The sequence below is a fragment of the Leopardus geoffroyi genome, chromosome B3 (genome assembly GCF_018350155.1).
Source record: "Leopardus geoffroyi isolate Oge1 chromosome B3, O.geoffroyi_Oge1_pat1.0, whole genome shotgun sequence".
In the NCBI taxonomy this organism is placed as follows: Eukaryota; Metazoa; Chordata; class Mammalia; order Carnivora; family Felidae; genus Leopardus; species Leopardus geoffroyi.
In genome coordinates, this window is record NC_059337.1 from 69,184,093 (window position 1) to 69,204,916 (window position 20,824).

General features: G+C 45.9%; 1 protein-coding gene across 19 annotated transcripts in view; it reads left to right on the forward strand.

The window, feature by feature from the left end:
- The window catches only part of RYR3 (ryanodine receptor 3), a 529,106-nt gene that overhangs the window by 276,773 nt on the left and 231,509 nt on the right, over positions 1–20,824 (forward strand). For all 19 annotated transcript variants that reach the window (XR_006704802.1, XR_006704801.1, XM_045450137.1 and 16 more), the window contains exons 15-18: positions 2,632–2,727; positions 4,734–4,852; positions 12,027–12,160; positions 14,655–14,896. Coding sequence is in view for 17 of the 19 variants with exons in the window: in XM_045450137.1 (XP_045306093.1) it covers positions 2,632–2,727; positions 4,734–4,852; positions 12,027–12,160; positions 14,655–14,896 (591 nt within the window). In the remaining 2 variants the exon portion in view is untranslated. The remainder of the gene's footprint in view (positions 1–2,631; positions 2,728–4,733; positions 4,853–12,026; positions 12,161–14,654; positions 14,897–20,824) is intronic.

Sequence of the window (20,824 nt, forward strand, 5' to 3'; positions counted from 1 at the left end):
TTAGAGAGCACGCATGCACGGGAGGGGCAGAGAGAGAGAGAGAGAGAGAGAGAGAGAGAGAGACCACACATGCGCACACAGGCACATGGGAGGGAGAGCGGGAGGGAGAAAATCCCAAGCAGGCTCCTTGCTGTCAGTGCAGAGCCTGACCTGGGGCTCAATCCTAGGAACTGTGAGATCATGACGTGAGCCAGAGACCAAGAGACACCTAACCGACTGAGCCACCCAGGTGCCCCCAGTCCTTCCTCTTTAAAATGAGGGGGTGCGTCTGTGTGGCTCAGTCAGTTAAGTGTCTGACTTCAGCTCAGGTCGTGATCTTGTGGTTTGTGAGTTCAGGCCCCGCGTCGGGCTCTGTGCTGACAGCTCAGAGCCTGGAGCCTGCCTCAGATTCTGTGTCTCCCTCTCTCTTTCTGCCTCTTGCCCACTCACACTCTGTCTCTCTCTCCTTCAAAAGTAAATAAACATTTAAAAATTTTTAAAAAAATTTTTTTAACATTTTATTTATTTTTGAGACAGGGAGAGACAGAGCATGAACAGCAGAGGGTCAGAGAGAGGGAGACACAGAATCTGAAACAGGCTCCAGGCTCTGAGCTGTCAGCACAGAGCCCGACGCGGGGCTCGAACTCACGGACCACGAGATCATGACCTGAGCCGAAGGCGGCCACTTAACTGACTGATCCACCCAGGGGCCCCTAAAAAATTTTTTTTAAATAAAATGAGGGAACAAGACTAGAATATGTTTGCAGTGCATTCCACTTTTAGACTCGGGCACTTGCACTTGAAGGACAGTCACTCTTTTCAGCTCCCTGACCTGTCCCTGGCCTCTTGTTGGTTGGTCGTGATTCCTGCCACTTTGGCTTGTTCATTATTTCATTTGGGTGAGGGGCGGGGGGAGGGGAGACAAAGGCGGGGAGTAAGGAGGTTCGGCGCCCAGGCTTTCTTCTCACAACACCAGTGGGGGTGATGTCCTGGGGCCTGCTCTAACCAGTGCCACCACAGGGCCCAGCCAGCAAGCTACAGGAGGAAGGCAGTGGAAGACAGTATCCGCCCGTATGGGAAGGTAGCCACCGGTAGTTGCTTGGAGATGGTGACAAGGCAGCATTTGGGGGTTTGCTCAGAAGTGTATGTCCCGTTAGAGAAAGTCCATAGAAAATTGAGCAGGCCAGAGGGGAACCAGCAACGTCAGGTTGGTCCCATTCTCGATGTCGAGGGTCAGGCTGATTGGACTACCACCATTCTGTGTGACGTTGTGAAGTCCCTTCCAACTCTAATACTTTCTACCGGTATGCTCAAACTCAACAGCAATTATACAAAAACAAGCAGTTATTGAGCTTTTCTGCCAAGCAGTAGAGTATCTTTTTGATCCGCCCAACAACACCTTCAGGTATAGGCACTGTTAACCGTTTAGTCATGAATCCGAAGAAACTGATGCTCACAAAGTCATAACGTACCCGAGGTCATACATGTAGTATGGGAAGGAACTGACCCTGTGCTTTAACCCCTTTGCTGCTGCAGACCTGAAAGTGGTTTGGGGGGTCAGACTCAATCCAGCCTTCCTCTGACTGTGGAGGTACAAAGCAGAGGTCCTCAAGAAGAGTTTTCCCTCATCCAGGTATCTTTGAAGCATCTGTGAAACCTGTCTTTGAAAACCAACAGCATGAAGAGCATGGGACCAGTAGTTTATGTGGATTCATTGCAGAGGCCTGTGGAGGGAAGGTTGCTTGGTCTAGTTTGGTGAAAATCTCCTGACAGCATATTCTCTCCCACCCTTAGCAACGTTCTCTACCAGTGGTTCTCAAGTTGGAGCAGGCATCAGAATCAGCTGGAGGGCTGGTTAAAACAGTCTCATCCCCAGAGTTTCTGAATCCTTAGATCTGGGATAAGGCCAGAGAATTTGCATTTCTAACAAGTTCTCAGGTAAAGCATTCTGGCCTCCACAGACCACACTTTGGGAACCCTCCTCATATGCTAATGTGTTTTAGGTATTTTAGAGTTTCCTGTTTTGCAGTTATTGGCCTGTTAGTTTATTTTTAAAATATTTTTTTAATGTTTATTTTTTGAGAGAGACAGAGAGTGAGTGGGGGAGGGGCAGAGAGAGAGGGAGACACAAAATCCGAAGCAGGCTCCAGGCTGTCAGCACAGTGCCCGAGGCGGGGCTCAAACTCACAAACGGTGAGATCATGACCTGAGCTGAAGTCAGACACTCAACCGACTGAGCCACCCAGGCGCCCTTGCCTGTTAGTTTCACCTACCTTTCCAGCTGTTTGACTGGGATGCCTCCCTATAGCATTGAAAAATAGCAACTCTGTAGCTGGGTTTAAGAAAACAGTGCAGAGAATAGAGTTCTTAAACCAGTAACCAAGCAGGTATCTGCTGCTGTGTTCCCACTGCTCTGTTCCCAGCAAGTAGGCAGGTGCTTGGTACATAGATTCTCTGGAATAGTTGAGTGAATGGTAGATTTTCACTTTGCTAAGTATAGGAACAATTGTATCAAAGGGCTTGGAAGGGGAAGATGGTTACACACAATTCCTTTTTGTTGCTAAGCAGGTGCTGTGCTTAACAGTTTCCCAAATTCTAATGCCCATCCTCCTGCCCTTTAACCTACATGTTCCAATGTGTCCTTGTTTGCAGCTGCTCTCATTCGTGGAAACAGAAACAACTGTGCTCAATTCTCTAATAACCTTGATTGGCTAATCAGCAAATTGGATAGACTAGAATCTTCCTCAGGTAAGTGTTGACAGGAAACCACTGAAGAAGGTGGGGTTTTTTTCTTTCTGGGAAAAAAAAAAAAAAGTTGTATCTTTGAATAATTCTGTTTTCCCACTGAGGTGTAAGCAATCCTCAAGTGATGACTTCAACAAAGAGAAGGTCCTGAATCTTCCTGGTGCTGCTGTGACTTTATTTAACCACTCTAACCTAGACTTCAATGATTTCCTTTTCTGTTTCACTTTTCACTTTGTGTGTTTATCTCCATCCCCTGGATCCTTTCATTGCCCCCCACCCAGGCAGTGGTCTCCTACCTGCTGCTTGCAGTTCTTTTCCTTGGGTTTCTAAACCCTCTCTGAATGTGCTTATCCTGTTGTGGTTAGAAGCAGACTGAAGGATGACATGGGATAGGAGGAAATGAGGGTCCTCCGTCCCGCTAAGTCACCTTGACATCTGTCTATAATGCTTCATGATGACTCGCAGAGAATTTGAGCCAAGAGAATGGTTGTTGTTGGTAAGTTAAGTAACTGGGCTGTGAAGCTCAACCATTGGCTTCCTCAGCGGTGAGAGAACATGACAGCTGCAGACCCCTCTCTGGAAAGCTAAAAGGTTTTGATGCTTTTTTCATTGTCCAGAGGTGGCCTGAACTTGGACAGGCCAAAGGAAGGCTCCCCTAAGGTCTATCCACCTACACCTATGTATTCTCAAGCCCCTGTTTTTTCATCAGTGCCTCCTCCATGGGCCATGTTACATTTCATAATAATTTATGAAAACCTTGAGAAAACCGGAACCAAGGGGAGTATTTTCAATAAAACCAATAAAGATATTGGCCAACTACTTCCCTTACATTTTCATCATGGTCTGTTACCCTTGTAGGTGCCAGGTTGCAGGGGCACCAGTTAGTGTTTCTTAAGCCTTCCCTTCACAGAGAAAACCATCCAGTGTGCTGAGTAAAGAGGCAAAGGTAAACTTTATTTAGTGAGTTTATAGTTTGCTTGATACACCAGTACATCTAAAATGAAAATACTTTCTGGGGTGGTTCCTAGAAAAACTCTTAGGCGAGGAACACTCACAATATTTTCTAAATTACTTGGAGGACCTCTAGAATTGATACTAAACTGGGCATCCGCCATTTTAATTAAGTATTGCTTGGTCTGACCAAGTGAAGAATTCCATTTTACCGCTGCTCCTCTACAATTTTTTCTTTTTTTAACTGAAGTGTGACCAACATACAGTATTCTGTTAGTTTCAGGTGTACAATATAGTGATTCGGCAATTCTGTAAATTACCCAGTGTTCATCATAAGTGTGCTCTTAATCCCCTTGACCTGATTTCACCCATCCCCCACCCACCTCCCCTCTGGTAACCACCAGTTTGTTCTCTGTATTTGAGTCTGTTCTGTCTCTTTTTTCTTTTCTCATTTTTTTTTTTCAACGTTTATTTATTTTTGGGACAGAGACAGAGCATGAACGGGGGAGGGGCAGAGAGAGAGGGAGACACAGAATCGGAAACAATCTCCAGGCTCTGAGCCATCAGCCCAGAGCCTGACGCGGGGCTCGAACTCACGGACCGCAAGATCGTGACCTGGCTGAAGTCGGACGCTCAACCGACTGTGCCACCCAGGCGCCCCAAGTCTGTTCTGTCTCTTGTTTTCTTTGTTTCATTTATTAAATTCCACACATGGGTGAAATCATATAGTATTTGTTGTTCTCTGACTTACTTAACTTGCTGCTTCTCTATATCTTGACATAGAAGGATCATGTCTTTGTCTAAGAAGGAGGAAGGTGAGGTTAGTGCCTAAGGAAATATCCTCTCTAAATCACAGACTTCTTAGGCCCCAGAGGCTCCTGAAGTCTACCAGAGATGGCTACAGTCTTTCTTCTGGCTGGAAATATTTAATACATTCAAGGAGCTGATAATATTCTGTCCCCTCAGGATGGTCCTTTCACTTATAATTCAGGTTTCTGAAGCACGGTCGGTTCTGCAGGTTTTTTAACATCCACACGATTTTTGTGGCATTTATACAGGTATCTTGGAAGTTTTGCACTGCATCTTGACTGAAAGCCCAGAAGCCTTAAATCTGATAGCAGAGGGCCACATCAAGTCTATCATCTCCCTGTTGGATAAGCATGGGCGGAATCACAAGGTGGGTATCAGAAAGAAGAACCCAAACAGGGATGGGCTTCTCCTGCTGCTTAATCACCAGTGTGTGTTACTGAGAGCATGTTGACTAGTCTCTTTCTTGGCTCTGATTTGAGGGTAGGGAAAAGAAAAACACTTTGGGAAACTGAGGTTCTGAAAGACACTTCCTGCCCTAGGAGCACACTCCAAGGCAGACTGTCACACTGGGTCTTGGAGGTCCTCTCTCTCTTCCCACCAGCTTCGCAAGCCCAGCTCATCCATCACCTTCAGCCCTGAACATGGAGCCGACTGCATAGGTGCTGGGCTGGGGTGAGTGCAAGACCTACCCTGGGGCCTAGGAACTGAGTAAACAGCTAATACCAAGCTGTAGAAAGAAGATACACAAAAATCAGATCAAAATAGCATAGAAAGTCTTGGCAACTGGCTTGTTATTAAATGAAATCAGATTTACCCTGAGCGGCACCAAGCGAAGGAAGTGAATCTACTTTTTTGCTCATGAGCAAGCAAGAGCACAGATACAAAACAGCTGTGTGCTTTGGGGCCTCATTTATATCATCTGCGCAATGGAGACAGTGCTACTTCATTTGCTAAGGTAGAAAGCACCATCAGTTTTTTAGGGGTCTTAAAGTTCTGTCATCTCTGTTTTTATGGAATCATGTGTTGAAGACACCGATTTGCAGGGAAAGTCTATTAAAATATGTTTTTTCCTGACTCTTCAACAACAGCCCTGGGGTTGGGGAGTTCCTGCCCTAATTAGTGAGCAGGCAGGTACCCCAAGGCCGAGAGGGTGTATTTCAAGAGCAGATGACATGAGCGGCCGCGGCTTTGCTCCTGCAGTGACGAAAACTCAGCTTGGTCACTGGCCCTCTGTGTTCATCATCATTGGGGGGCACTGCTTATTTGAGACACGTTTCAGGGGGTCCAGGAGAACAAGCCTCTGCAGCATTGCTTAGCTGTGCCTTCCTTAGGAAGCAGAAAAGCCATGGTCCTTAGCATCTGTGAAATTGCTTGGCAAAGAAGAGAAAGAAATATGTGGGGCCTGGAATTGCTTTCCCAAATGGGGTAAATCAAAAGCAGGCACGAGGCTCCAGCATCAGACCAGCGTCTGTATGCTCCGACATGTTCTCTCCTGTCAGCAAAGCATAATAAGAGTAATAGATAAGCACCCAGGAAACACATGGTCTGGGCCATGAGCTACATGCAGATGTCAGGAAGAGCCCTTTGGCTAGAGAAAAGCTGCTGTTGTTTCGTTGTTCCTGGGTCATCTTTATGGTCAGACCACATAACGCACTTCACAAATAACCAGCTTTGTTATGGCTTCTTTCAGCCAAGAGCTACAGAGCATCTAATGGATGTCGCTTGATGGAGAGTTGATGACTGTTCTGCCCATTCCACAGTTGAGAAATCTGAGGCCAGTAAGCTGAAGGACTTTGCTACAAATCACTACCTGCTCTGATAGGTTACCTGAGTGTAGTAGCAGGGCGGTCTTTAATCTTTGGGAGCCAAGGCACTGAGAAATTCCGGCAATGTTAGAAAAGTTCAGGCGGTATGTTCCCGGTACATAAAAGCCTCCTCAAGGATATCCCTTTTTTTGTCTCTTGATAGATTTTTGGATGAAGGTTGGTTTGCCATGAATTCAGGCCTTCCCTTAGAAATTACCTGGATAACTTTTATTTCCAAAGAGAAATCTGTCTCAAATCATCAATAAAGCTATCACAAATAGAGCTATTTGTGGTAGCTTTATAAAGAATGTGCAGAGTGAAGGCCAGACTTGTGCTGTGACGTTTTCTTTTTGCTTGGAAAATGTCAAGGTGATGTTTTGCTCTCCATGCTGCTCTTTTTTTCTCCAGTCGTGGGTCTTCACATGTCTCTGATCTATTCACTTAGTTTTCCGTGAAGATAGTGGCTGAAAATACATAGAATTAAAAAAAAAAATGTTTTAATGTTTATTTATTTTTGAGAGAGACCATGTGAGCAGGGGAGGGGCAGAGAGAGAGGGAGACACAGAACCCAAAGCAGGGTCCAGGCTCTGAGCTGTCAGCACAGAGCCCGACGCGGGACCCAAACCCATGAACTGCGAGATCATGACCCGAGCCAAAGATGGACACTTAACTGACTGAGCCACCCAGGTACCCCAGAAAATACATAGAATTTTAGAAGCACAAGGCACCTCACAGCTCTCCCAATAGTAGCAACAGTAATTATGACGACGACGATAGCTAACATTTGTGCATTTGACAAATGCAAGGTGCTGTCCTCCACATTCCCATGCATTTTCTTTGTCTTCAGTATGACCCCATGATATAGCATTGTTATTTCCACTTGTCGGTGGCAGAAACAAGGCTGAGACGTGGGCCCTGACATGTTAAGCCACATGCCAGAGGCCACACAACTCGTTCACCACAGCCCAGGACCAGACTTTGAGTCTCCCCCTCAGCGTTTAATATTCTTTCCAGTGTTTCTCAAACTGCCGTCTGTGAACATGTTCTTTGGGGTCCACGTGTTCCGGGAGAATATTTTTAATTGCACGTTCTTATTTTTATAGTTCTCTAAAAACAAAACTGCACAGTGAAGAATTCATAATTAGAAGGCATTTTTAGACCAGTAAAGGTTTCTGAGACTGGAGTTTGCATTCCCCTGTGGACCCATCTGTGGTCTTCAGGGTCGTGACATTTTTCTTTAAAAAAAAAAAAAAAGGTTTGTACATCTCATGAGTTTGATGAACCCCTTTTTGTACTGTTCCAGCTCTAATCACAGGTTTAGGACGGGAGTAGATACAGTGTTGGCAGTAATTAATGCCGCCTCTAAGATTTTTCACTTGTTAGCTCTCTCCCTGACGTAGAAAGCATTGCCACTCATCTAAAGCATGATCCAATGGAGGTCAGAAAGTTCGAGGGAAAGAACACAATCTCTGGAGTGAAAAGACCATTCTCCGAATGCTCTCTGCCCCTCGACCTCTCAGTGCCTTGACTCGTGCTGAAATCTCCACATCTCCTCACTTCTTAGTTTTCCAGCACCCATGAAAAATTCTGTCTTCCCTTCAAAACTTACTCAAATGCCACTCCTCCTTGAAGTTTTCTTTTTTTTTTTTTTAAATGTTTATCTTGAGAGAGAGCAAATGAGAGAGTGTGAGCAGGGGAGGGGCAGAGAGACGAGGGGAGAGAGAGAGAGAAAGAGAGAGAGAATCCCAGGCAGACTCCACACTGTCAGTGCAGAGCCCAACGTGGCGCTCAAACCCACAAACTGTGAGATCGTGACTGGAGCCGGAATCGAGAGCCTGACGTTCCACCATCTGAGCCGTTCAGGTGCCCCGAGGAAACTTTCTCTGATACCAGTTGGATGTGATCTCCTCTCCTCCATCCTACCACTAGCCCTCCATTCCTTGGTGGTTCTGCTTCACCTATCACTGTAGTCATGTTTGCACATAGATTGCTCTCACAGACTCTACGTTCCTTCAGGGCAGGGACCAACTTTTCATTCCTCACAGTGCCAAGGTCATACCTTACACATAGCAGGCATTTAATACGTGTTTGTTGAGGGTGTCCTAAATGAATAAAAGCAATGAATGGAGCCAGAATACATGCCCATCTCACCGTGGATGGAAGCTCACCCATATGGACGGGCCTTGTCTCATCCAACAGATGGCTGGCTTATCAGAGCTAAGAAACACACTATGTTAGTAGCACTGGTTTTTCTTGTTTGGTGAAAAGAACAATTGGAACATTTTAAGTCACCCTCTAATTTTCCCATGGACTAAGCATCTAATAATAAAAATAAAATCTGCCCTTTTTACTTGCCCCCAAGCCTATCTTACTCCAAACCTCCTCAGTAGTCACAAATATGTTTTATTTTTATGAGGATTTCGAGCCCCCAATGAGAAAAATATATGGTAAAATGTAACAACTTTGGTCCCAAAAAAGTAGACACCAGAATTGGAGGTTTGGCCTGGGTTATGGGGAAGGTAGAACACAGGGAAGCATACCATTAACTCCCATGTAGTTGCTATAGTAGCTCCATGAAATTATCTCTGAGCCCCCGGGCAGCCAAGGCAATAGAGAAGCCTTTCTAGAAACCCAGTTCGCCTCTGCAGCAAGAAAAAAACAATCTGTTCCTCAGGGGCTTCAAAAATCTTCATTTTTCAAATACAGGACTCAATAAGAAGAATCACAGAATAAGTACCATTAGCATTTTTACAGCTTTTATACAGAATAATTACATTTTAGCATGGAGCTGTTTTTATAGATATAAGCTGAAGGGCAAAATGCAACAGCCAACTGATGTTTCCATGGATATATGATAGGTGTTTATTTTTGAAGGAGAATTTCCACATAAGCCTCTGTTTGGGGGTAGAGACTAGTGGAAATAAAAAGCAGACAGAGAGGATCTTGAATGAAATGTGGGGTCTGAAAAGGAGGACAGCCAGAAGCCAATGACCTCTACAACACGAGCCAAGGACAGTCTCCAGGTGGGCCAGTGTATAGATTAGAGAAGCCTAACTCCTATGACAGCCCAGATTCTTACTAGGAAGATTTATCTTTGCTCCCATCACCACCCTAGGCCAGTCAGTGGGAGGGCTTCAGGCTGTGTGGCCACTCAGGGGAGACACGAGTTCCTTCCATCTCAAGGCTTCGCAGAAGGCAGTGTGCTTTACTCCTTGTGTTCAAATGAAGACTCTGAGCTGGTGAGTCTGGCGTGGAGAGGAGTGGAGGGGAACAGAGGAAGTGGTCCTAAACACCTGCATTTCTGGCAAGTTGCTAGGTGATGTCCTTGTCATCTTCCCCGGGACCCCTACTTCTGGCTGGGAGGAGAGTGTGAGTGCGCAGAGGACTCTGTAGAAGATTTTTAGGGACCAGGCCTGAAAGCCATGTAGGTCATGTCCATCCGCTTTCCATTGCCCACAACTCAGTCACATGACCCCACAAACTGCAGGGTAGGCTGGGAAGTGGGGCCTCTGTGGGCTGTGGAGTAGAAGGAATTGGAGCTTGGTGACTGCTCGTCCGTGCCTGCCACATCTAGCCACATTTCTCAGAGGCTACGAAGATACTCCCTCTCCCTAAGTACAGATGACCCCCAGGCACAATGCTTATGGGTCCCCTGTGGTGGGCTGGCCTTGTCTACGTTCCCGTCACCTTGACAGGAACCCACTTAAACCTTTTCAGATAGGCAGTCTGGCCACGTTGCCCTGTTTTACCCCAAGAAAGGCCTGCTAAAACAAAGCCTAAACAAGTCAGCCCCGTTGCTTTCTGGCATTGTTTATTTACAAGTGAGACATTATATTAGGCAGGTCCTTCTCACAGAGCCTTTTTTCTCCTTGCTCTTCCTGCTGGATGTGAATTAAGCTCTGCTGTCCCTCTAGCTATGACAGCAAGGCTCCCGCAGCCGTCACTCGAAGGCAAAACCGATAAAAATGTCTGATAGGCTGGATGATAAGTATTTAATTTCCTGGCCATCTATGGCTCTTTCCTTAGAATGAGAAATTATCCTCTGGATTTCCAGTTCCACAGTTGATATGTTTCACAGAGTGGGAATGGTAAGAGTTCTCCATTAAACTGCCTTTGGGATTCTTTTCTGCTTGTCCCATAAATGTGCTTTGTATTTATCTGGAACGAAATTGACATTCAGGGAGTCAGGTAGAAAATTGGTTTGTGAGAATTATGGATACTAATGCCAACAACCTGAATTCATCCAACCCCACTAAGCATCGAGTCTTAGTGGCCACTTTGAAAGACTGAAATGTGGCTGCCACAATCTTGTCGGTTATTATTTATCAACTGCTGTTTGCACACACCTCCCTGTAGGGGAGACAGGGGAGAGCAGTGCCTGGCCCGGAACAGTTTCCTCTGTCGATCTAGGCACACAAAACCTGAATGAGAGAGGAGGCGGCACAAGGAGACTGTGGCTAGGAAGCCAGGGGCTGGGTTCCCGCTTCCCACGCAGCTGGAAAATGAAGGGGTGCAGAGGTGGCTTGGTGGCTGGTCTCATAGGTTCAAGGAACACTTGGGCTCTGGAAGGTTTGCTCTCACTCTAGGAGAGAAGGAGAACGGGTGAAAGGTTGTTGAATACCATTAGTAGGAATAGAAGTGTCTCTTAACGAACTTTGAGGATATCCCAGCAGGAGACCCAGGAACCGGAATCTGCCCTGCTGTGTTCTCTACTGACCTATGTGAGGTTCCCCAAGCCTGCTGCCTGTGAGAGATCTTGGTCAAATGGGAAGCTGAGTGCTGTTAGATAACAAAAATTCAAGGAGGTTTTAAAGACCTGATTAGCTTTGTTAATCGATTCATGAATCGGGCAGCAACCCATCTAGCAGTAGAGGGGAGCTCCATAGGGCTACAGGAAAGGAAAGTCTTTGAAAGGAAGAGAGGAAGTGGGGGGAAAAGGAAATTACTAGCAAAGAATCCGTTGTTTTAGGCAAGGTCACCCTCCTACTGGGAACAGAAGGGATCTATCAGTCAATTTCCTATTGCTGACCGGGAAATCCCCATGCTGACTGGTTAAAGGTTACATTCCTAGGGGTTTGAAACTACAATTAGATTAGGTATTACGTCTTGGCTTACTGACTTGGGACCTTAACCCAAGTGATGCCATTTGGGGCCTGTGGCTTTCTCTTTAACAGCACCTTTCATGAAGAGCTATGAGTCCCTACTGATCATAGTGCAGGGGGCTTCCAAGGCTCGGCGGGAGCATCAACTTAGCCTCGATGCCAATGAAGGACCTTCCAGGTCCTTCTGGGTCCATGCCCCATTCATGCACGACTCCCAAGAGGGTGTCAGGCCTGGATTTTGTGCTCCAGATGCCTCATCTGACCCTAGTCCTGCCATGGCTGGGATATTAACCCAGACAGTCTGTCTTCACAGCCCATACTCCCACCTGTTTTCACAGAACAGTGATCACAGGTCACATGCATAGTTGAGAGGGAAGGGGCCTAAGGTGAGGGCAGAGGGGCTAGAAGGAACCAGCTTCGTGTCCCCCAGGGGCAGCAGGCTCCAGCATTGCTCACTGATTTTCCTGGTGAGGAAGGTGTGGTGGCCTTGACTCTGAATAGGTCCCCCCACCTGCCACCAGCCTCCCCTCACCACTTCACAAGGCCCACTTCCTTCATATGTCTTGGCAATCAGGTCCTGCCCACTGTGCCCTCCAGGTGGTCCTAAGGCTTTGTGGGTTGTGTCCTGCTGCAGGTTCTGGATGTGCTGTGCTCCCTCTGTCTCTGCAATGGGGTCGCCGTGAGAGCCAACCAGAATCTGATTTGTGACAACTTGCTGCCCCGGAGAAACCTGCTCCTGCAGACACGGCTGATTAATGACGTGACAAGGTGAGGCCACTATCATCATTCCATAGTGTCCATCTTGTTTCCAGACAGGAAAGGAAGAGGGCTGATCTGAACTCCAGGGCTGCGTCCCCATGGTTTCCATGGCGAAGTGGGTACATAAGATGAGACTGGGCAGATGTGTACTTTTTCAGGGCCCTGTACACCAGCCCTTTTCACAGGGTTTTAAACGTTTCCCCTGAAGTAGCTGACAGTGGAGAGTATGTGTTCCACCTGAGGGCCACAGCATTTAACCCGAAGTGGTCTACCATGTTTCATGTCACAGTTAAGTACAGATCTTGTACCTTCTTCATAACATACTCCCTTTTTTAAAAATTTTTTTTTTTAACGTTTATTTATTTTTGAGACAGAGAGAGACAGAGCATGAACAGGGGAGGGTCAGAGAGAGAGGGAGACACAGAATCTGAAACAGGCTCCAGGCCCTGAGCTGTCAGCAGAGAGCCCGACGCGGGGCTCGAACTCACGGACCATGAGATGATGACCTGAGCCGAAGTCGGACGCTTAACCGACCGAGCCACCCAGGCACCCCCTCACTTTTATTTTAATATACCACCTTTTATTTTTTTTAATCTTTTTTTTTTTTTTTAACCTAGCTCAGCTCCTGGATACTTCCAGCACTATTGCGTTGGTCCTGCTTTTATTTTTTTTTAATTTTCTTTCTTTTATTTAATGTTATGTTTATTTTGGGGAGAGTGCAAGCAGGGGAGGGGCAGAGAGAAGGGGGACAGAGGATCCGAAGCCAGCTCTGCCCTGACAGGCTGACAGCAGAGAGCCTGATGTGGGGCTCACAAACCACAAGATCAAACCTGAGCCCAAGTCAGAAGCGCAAGTGACTGAGTCACCCAGGTGCCCCTCAAAGTCTTGTAATAGGATGGATGCCCCATGTTGATACTATGGTTTCTTGCATCCTCTGGCACATGGCATTCGAGGTTATCTGTGAAGGCCACGATGAAGAACATGGGCTCACACAGAATCCTAGCCTGCTGATCCACACATGAAGCCACATGTGAGTCATGTGAACTCATGGGACTTACATTAGGCAGGCCTAAGTTATTGAGCTATCTTCTACCCAGGCCCACTCCCTAATCTACAAGGTGAGGAAAGAACTGTGGAGCGTAGAGCAGAACTGAGCCATCCACACAGTTTCTTTTGGTACCAGCCTGGTTTTTCCTGGCCCACCCAAAATGGGATGCAGCTCCAGCCCAGAACAGTAGATATTTAAGAATAGCACTCCAACCAGGAAAACTCTAAATGGTTTGTCCCAAGCTTTTAACCATCTTTATGGATACATTAAGTCCTCCAGCCCTTATCAAAGTTGGCTAAGAGTGACTTCTCTTCCCTTCTCCCTTTTTCTGCTGTCTTCAATTGAATTTTTTCAGCTTTATTCATTGAAGTATAATTGACAAACAGTTAAAGGATATTTAAAGTATGGAATATGATGATTTGGTATACATTGTGAAAGGATTTGCCCCATCAGATTGAGTAACACATCTGTCACCTCACATATTTATCCTTTTTGTGTGTGAGAGCGCTTAAGTTCTTCTGTCTTGGCACATTTCAATTATGCAATACAGTGTTACGAACTGTAGCTACCATGTTACACATTGTATCCTCCTACCATATGCATCTTATAAGTGAAAGTTTGTACCTTTTTTCTAACCTCTGTTTTTGCCACCCCCCTACCTCTGCCCCTGGCAACTGTTTTTCTGCTCTCAAGAAGTTTGACTTTTTTTTTTTTTTAGATTCCATCTGTAAGTAGTTCCATGTCGTTTTCTTTGTTTGTCTTGCTTGCTTGCTTGCTTGCTTTAGAGAGGGAAAGAAAAGGAACACGAGTGGGGGAGAGGCAGAGAGAGGGAGAGTATCTTAATTAGGCTCCTTGCTCAGCGCAGAGCCCAATGTGGGGCTTGATCCCACAAAACGTGAGATCATGACCTGAGCCAAAACCAGAGTCAAATGCTCAGCCAACTGCGCCACGCAGGTGCCCCTGGTCTGGCTTATTGCAAATAGAGGTTTCTTAATGCTTTCAAGAGGCCACTGTTACTGGTTATGCTTAGGTGACAAAGCTGCCACTGTGGGAATAGGGGGAGCTTGAACCAATTTCCCAGGAGATGGAACTTGATTAAGTTCCTTCTTCCACTTACAGAAACACACAAGGATTTATGGTTATGCATTTCTATGACGTTTTCAGCATCTTTTACCCATGGTCGGCACTCAGTAAATGCTGCTTGCCTTGAATGGAACAAGGAGACGTTCTTTATATTTTTAAATAGAATTAACATTGTCCTGACACCTCCCACTGAGAACTCGATCAAGTGTTAGAGGCTCTAAGCGTTTCCTTTTTTAGAATCCTATGAAAAACACAAAAGTGCTCTTGCCTTCAGTTGACAGTGCGTCCTGTGGCCCAGTTCAACCTGCTTGCTGTTGTTTATCTCCGTGCTTCCGAGTCTGTAGCTGCCACCTGTCCCGTGTTCAATTTCAGCATTCGGCCAAACATCTTCCTGGGAGTTGCTGAGGGCTCAGCACAGTACAAGAAGTGGTACTTCGAGCTGATCATAGACCAAGTGGACCCCTTCCTAACAGCTGAGCCCACACACCTACGGGTGGGCTGGGCCTCTTCCTCAGGCTATGCTCCGTACCCTGGAGGTGGAGAAGGATGGGGAGGCAACGGTGTTGGAGACGACCTGTATTCCTATGGCTTTGATGGCCTTCACCTTTGGTCAGGTGAGTACCTTGCCAGAGCTTTGGCCCCTTTTCCCTTGCTGGAGATGATCGAGGCTTGAATTGTTCAAGCTGCGGTGGTCACTTTCTGTCAAAAGGATGCAGACTCAAAAGTCTCAGCTAATTAGAGGGTTAAGTGGAAAGCACATCAGATCTGAAATGAGACTGGCCTGCTTTGCCACCAGGACTCCGGCACTTACTTGCAGCTGCGTGATCTAGTGTGGCTCAGTTGACGGTTCCCAAGCTCAGTGACTATATCTGTAGCATCACTATTGCCTAGGATGTTAAGGGTTATATAGTCAAACCGGGAAAGAGACTCAGCGTTTGTTTACTGGACAGTGAGCTTACATACCTTTTGTATATTTTTCCCCTCACTTTATTTATATAGTGACCCCTTAATGATAATAAGATAATATTATTATTAAACATGTATAATAATATTATTAAAACAAGATAATATTGTTTTTAACGTGTACTTATTTTTGAGAGAGAGCAAGCGAGCAGGGAAGGGACAGAGAGAGGGAGTCACAGAATCCAAAACCGGCTCCAGGCCCTGAGCTGTCAGCACAGGGCCTGATGCGGGGCTCGAATTCACGAACCGTGAGATCATGATCTGAGCTGAAGTTGGATGCTTAACCAACTGAGCCGCCCAGGCGCCCCAGTGTTCATAATATTGGCCTCATGTGACGCATGTGGAACCACCACAAAGATGTTTAAGTAGTCTATTTACAGTCATGCTGAGAGGGATCCAGATCTGACTACAAGTCCATCATTATGTCAGTGCAACATGTTGCTTCATGATACACTTTACAGAATGCCTGGATCGGTGCCGGGCACACCCTAAATGTCAATCGCTTAAAAAAAAAAAAAAGTGCAACTTCCTTTTTAAAACTCCACTGATCCTTTCCCCAAGCATATCCGTGGCCTGTGCCCGCAGGAATGGGTTAGCTTCTGCCTAGACGAAAATGCAAGGCTAACTTTTAGGCTTTCGCCCAGAACTAGGGCTTTACCTCTTCTTTCTGTTGTCCACAGCACATCGTACCTGTATCTTTTGTGAGACTGTATTTGGAGTCACTGTGTCCCTTATAGAAATCCCTTATGTAAGCATGTCTCTTACATAAGAAACGATGACACGCATTCTTCCCCAAATCCAGTACTACGGAAAAACTTGTCTCTACAACACAAACCTATACATTTTCTTTTGTAACTGGGAACTATGTAACCTATCACATTTTCCTTTTTCCCTCCACTTTCGGGCCAAAACCGTCACCTGGGGCTCTGATTCCGTATCTTACAGTTGGTATGTATTGTCAGCGGGTCGGCGTGGGTTGGTTTTTTAATTTTTTGTGCTGTTGTACGTTCAGTATACACATTTAAAAACTTTTAGGAATGGTGTCCTCTTACTTATTGATAAATGTATCCTGGATCATTTGTGGGAAGAAAAAAAAAATCTCTGTTTTGTGTGTCCCAGGGGACAGTGTGGTGCAGACAAAGGCAGGTGAAAAACGGCAGAATGATGGGTGATAGTGACGTGAAAGCCCTGTCTTGTTCTCTTATCCTCCCGACTTCCCTTCGCCAGTGCCATCGTCATGGGGAGTGACCGTGGATCTTCCCTTCTTGGGTCACAGAGCCACTGTGTCTGTGGCTATACAGACTGTGGTTGTGATGTGGGTTAGCCTCACATGTCATGACGTGCTCAGAAAGCTGTCTCCGAGGAAGTGAGTGAAAAAGAAAGAGTCTTAGGCTTACCCACATCTACATCTCCTGAATTTGGTAGGGTGGAATCTGTGAGGGGGCATGAGCGGGATTGGCTTGACAACATCATTCCCCTACTGCCTGCTGATGGCTGCTCCTCTCCTGCCATCTTGTCACCATCACCCAAGCTGCAACTGCATCCCAGGTTCCACCTGAAGGGAACTCTGCCTGGGGACTGGTTAAGGAAATCCAGAGGACACCTGGACTGTTGGATGAGGCAAACTGGACCCTTGTTCCAAAGAGAAACTAACCATGCTCAAAGGAAAAGTGTTACTCAGTCCTTCCCAGGTTTTGTAACACTGTGTGGGGCGCTTAGTGGATCCCTCCATAAAATTTGCGGAATGAATACATCGATGAGTCAAGAGACAGAGAAGCCAGGGCATCCGGGAAAGGTTGCCATTTGCATTTCAGAACTCGAACATCCATCTAATTGTGTACCATTCCCGGAGCATGCCACATGCTCGTCATCCCTCTTGTCCTTTCTCAGCAGAAGACTGGGAAGCCAGATGCGCCGAGCCCACACCAGTCATCATGAGCAGTGGCCCTTCTGATTGGTGATAGATGACAGGGGAAAGGGACTTGGGACTCCACGTTTCAAGAGCTGATTGTGGCTCTCTGAATATGACCCACACTTGGTAATACAATGCCGTATAGGTACATTCAGAAAACCTCACCCCCTCAGTCCTCAGCATCTGATGAGATGTGGAGAGACCAGTGTCAACAAGATTGACACATCTCGTGCTCACTAAAACACAAAGTTTCCTTGGGTCTGGCATCATTCTGAATTCCTCAGCCAGCACACAGGGAACATATATCTGGCAGAAGGCACTGCGGGTAAATATGCCAACATGTGTTCCAGTTGAAGAAATAAGGTTTCTGTTAATGACTCCCACCAGGACACCACTGTATCTTGGACTATCTGATGAAAGGATAATTGTTGGATGAAGAAATGAAATGGAAACAATACTCCAACTTACTGCAGGATGTAAGGGAGGGTGGCTAGGGAGACCTACTGGGAGCTCCTCCTGACAAGTTGTCTCCTTTTCTTTGAGATATAAATGCCCAAGTCCAGTAACTTTAAGCTCATCTGTATGTATGAATTAAGCTACTGCCTCGAACTGGTCTTTAATGTACTTATTAAAGCACAGTAGATACTGTCGTTATTGGTAGGAATTATAGTGCCCCTAACATGTAGTCGCTGGAAAGAGTCAAGAAGAAACAGCATGGCTTTGGAGTTGTGCCTGGGTTTGAATCCCAGTGCTTATGTTTACTGATTTTTTTTGATTCTGGGCTCAGAGACTTGGTTTCCTCAGATAAAATGAAGATATATAGGCTCTCATGAAATTTAAGTGAGGTAAGGAACACAAAGTTCATGACACGTTAGCTACCCAGTAAATACTATTTCCCATCCCTCGTTGTCTGTGGGGTCCACTGTAATCATAAAGACCACGTCCAGAGTTGTGGGTACCTCACTGGAGACCAGGAGAGCAGCGCGTCCTCAGGGGAACTACCTGAGTCCCATGCTGAATGGGAAAGGATGTTTCTTTTTTTTTTTTTTTTTTTTAACGTCTATTTTTGAGAGAGTGCACATCGGGGGCGGGGGGGGGGGGGGAAGCAGAGAGAGAGTGAGGGAGACACGGAATCCAAAGCAGGCTCCAGGCTCCGAGCCGTCAGCACAGAGCCTGATGTGGGGTTTGAGCTCACAAACCGTGAGATCATGACCTGAGCCGAAGTCGGACACTCAACCGAGTCACCCAGGCACCGCAGGAAGGGAAGTTTCAGGTGACCTCCTGGGATGATGAATGAGCTTTTTCTCTATGTAAGGAAAAAGCAGTCCTCATGGGTCTTTTTAGCCACCAAAGTCTGTGAAGCCACTTTCAAGCATCAGCTGTAGATCTATCCCCCATCTTAACCCTCCTAACAGGCTCCTGAGTCAGCTTAGCCACTGGGAGTTTCCTTTCCGAGGATGGGTTCTTTTCTGGTCCTGGCATTGCTTTCCCTCTCCTGACATAGACTTCATGTAGCCTTTTGGGGCTGCCATTGGGATGAATTTGATTCAGAGCTGCCTGTAGTATGTTCCTGGCTGGGGGGACAGTTTCACAGAAAGAAATCTGTCTACGTTTCCCTTTTAATACCTTTTCCCCTTGTGCAGTTGGAATAAGCAGAGGAATCTACCTTCCCGAGTGATAAGAGATGCAGGAAATGAATGGAGTAAAATTGCATTTCCTGATTTATTATGATGTCTGGCTTTTTAAACTTTTAAATCATTTAGCTCAACAATCACATTTGTATGAGAGGGTCTTTACCTGTCTCCCTCCTGAGATGAGTCCCAGCACTGAGCTGTGGAGGCACACCCCACTGTGACTCAGACCCTTCCAGCCCTGCTGCTGCTCTGTGAAGAGGACCCAAGGAGTGGCTAAAGAACACCAGCATTTCTACGTGTTTGGATCCTCTCTCCTTCCGAATGCCAGAGTGTTTGTGTTTGTGTTTGCGTGATAGTGCCAAATTCTGCAGTGCCTGGGGCAGTGGAAATGCTGATCAGTTGCCTACATTACTCATCAGAAGAGGCTAAATCCTGCAGGAATGTGTCCTTGGGTCAATTTGAAGATGTGCAGCCTATGATAAAGTGAGATTTTCCTTTATCTTACAATGCTGCTTTGGAATGGCCTTTCTGATCTTCCCGGGACCTTAAGGTAGGCCCAGGCCTCTGAGCCAGGGGCAGTTTATTCAGACAAAGAGAGGCTACAGGACTCCCCAGCCTGTTTGGGTGGGCTGTGGCTAGGATTATAGAGATTTAGACTTTGTAACTCCTTTGCTTTCCTTTCTATAGACTAGCCCTTCTGTTGGTTGTTCTAAAGGGTCACATACATGAAACATACTTGAAAGTGACTATTTTTGAGCATTCTCTTCACAAAAGGGTCTTACTCATTTTTATTAACTCAATACAGTGACTTTTCGAGTCTCTTTCTGGACTCAGCCCTCAATGCCATGATTCTCCATAGTGTTATTTTTTCATCATAATACCAAAGACATTCCTACAGCATTCTGGCATTCTTCTCTACTGTTAGCCTAGTAATTAAAGTTTCTAGAGCTTCAGAAACAAAAGCAATAATAGTACTTACTGTGGGTTATGATGTGTCAGGCATGCTTCTAATCCCTCTTTAGGGAATAATTCATCCAAAACTCAAACAACCTCATGACGCTATTTTCGCTTGACAGATGAAGAAACTTGAGTTGACAAAGGTAAGTGATTTGCCCAAGGTCACACAGTAAGTGACAGAGCTAGGACTCTAGCCCAGAGAGTCTGGTTCTAGAAATGCCCAGTTATTGCTACATGCTAAACCTTTTGAGTGGCATACAGGACAAAAGTCATTTGTTTCATTGAAGTCCTGGGAATAATTACGGTACCTTACAAACAACTCTTAACAATAGTGTGGGCAACACGGTACCCATTTTATAGAGGTGGAATCTGATTTTCTGGTAAAATTACATGCCCAGCTTCAGGTAACAGACAAAGACTTGGTATTGAACTCAGCCCTCTGTGATCCCCTTCTGCTCCCTGCCACAATGCCACCTCACTACAGAGCAATTTAAAGGACAAGTATGTTGTTTAAATGTGGGGTACAGGACCCTTCTGAATCATTTGGAGCCTTGAAAGCCCTCATGGGGTTAGAGATTTCTTCTTGTAGATGAGAACAGATTTATAAAACAGTGTGTAAAAGCCATTGCACAATTCCCTTGTTTTCTAGTTTGAGAACCTTCACGCTGCTCCCATTTTAAAACTAAGTATACCTTATCAGATGATATTTTACAACAAGAATATTATATGAAATGGGTTTTTTTTTATTCCAATAGACTTCCCAAACCATTGCTCTAAGTAATCACTAAGTACATGCTTCCTATCCAGTAATTATCCACTGTCTCCCTTTAGTTTCTGGATAGTATCAGTCCCAACTCTGTATTCTGCATATGTTTTAAAAATAGGCTCAAACCATGATTTCACTTGGCCTACTGATGATCTTCTACTCGGTGCCCATTCTTTTAGAATAAAGGAGTTTTGTAAAAGGCAGTGGTGTTTACCACAAGGGTATAATTGCTCATCCTGGTTGTTGTTTTCCACCAAGGGAGGGAACTAGACAGGAGAAATGCTCTCGGCTGCCATTCTTCGGGAAGGCA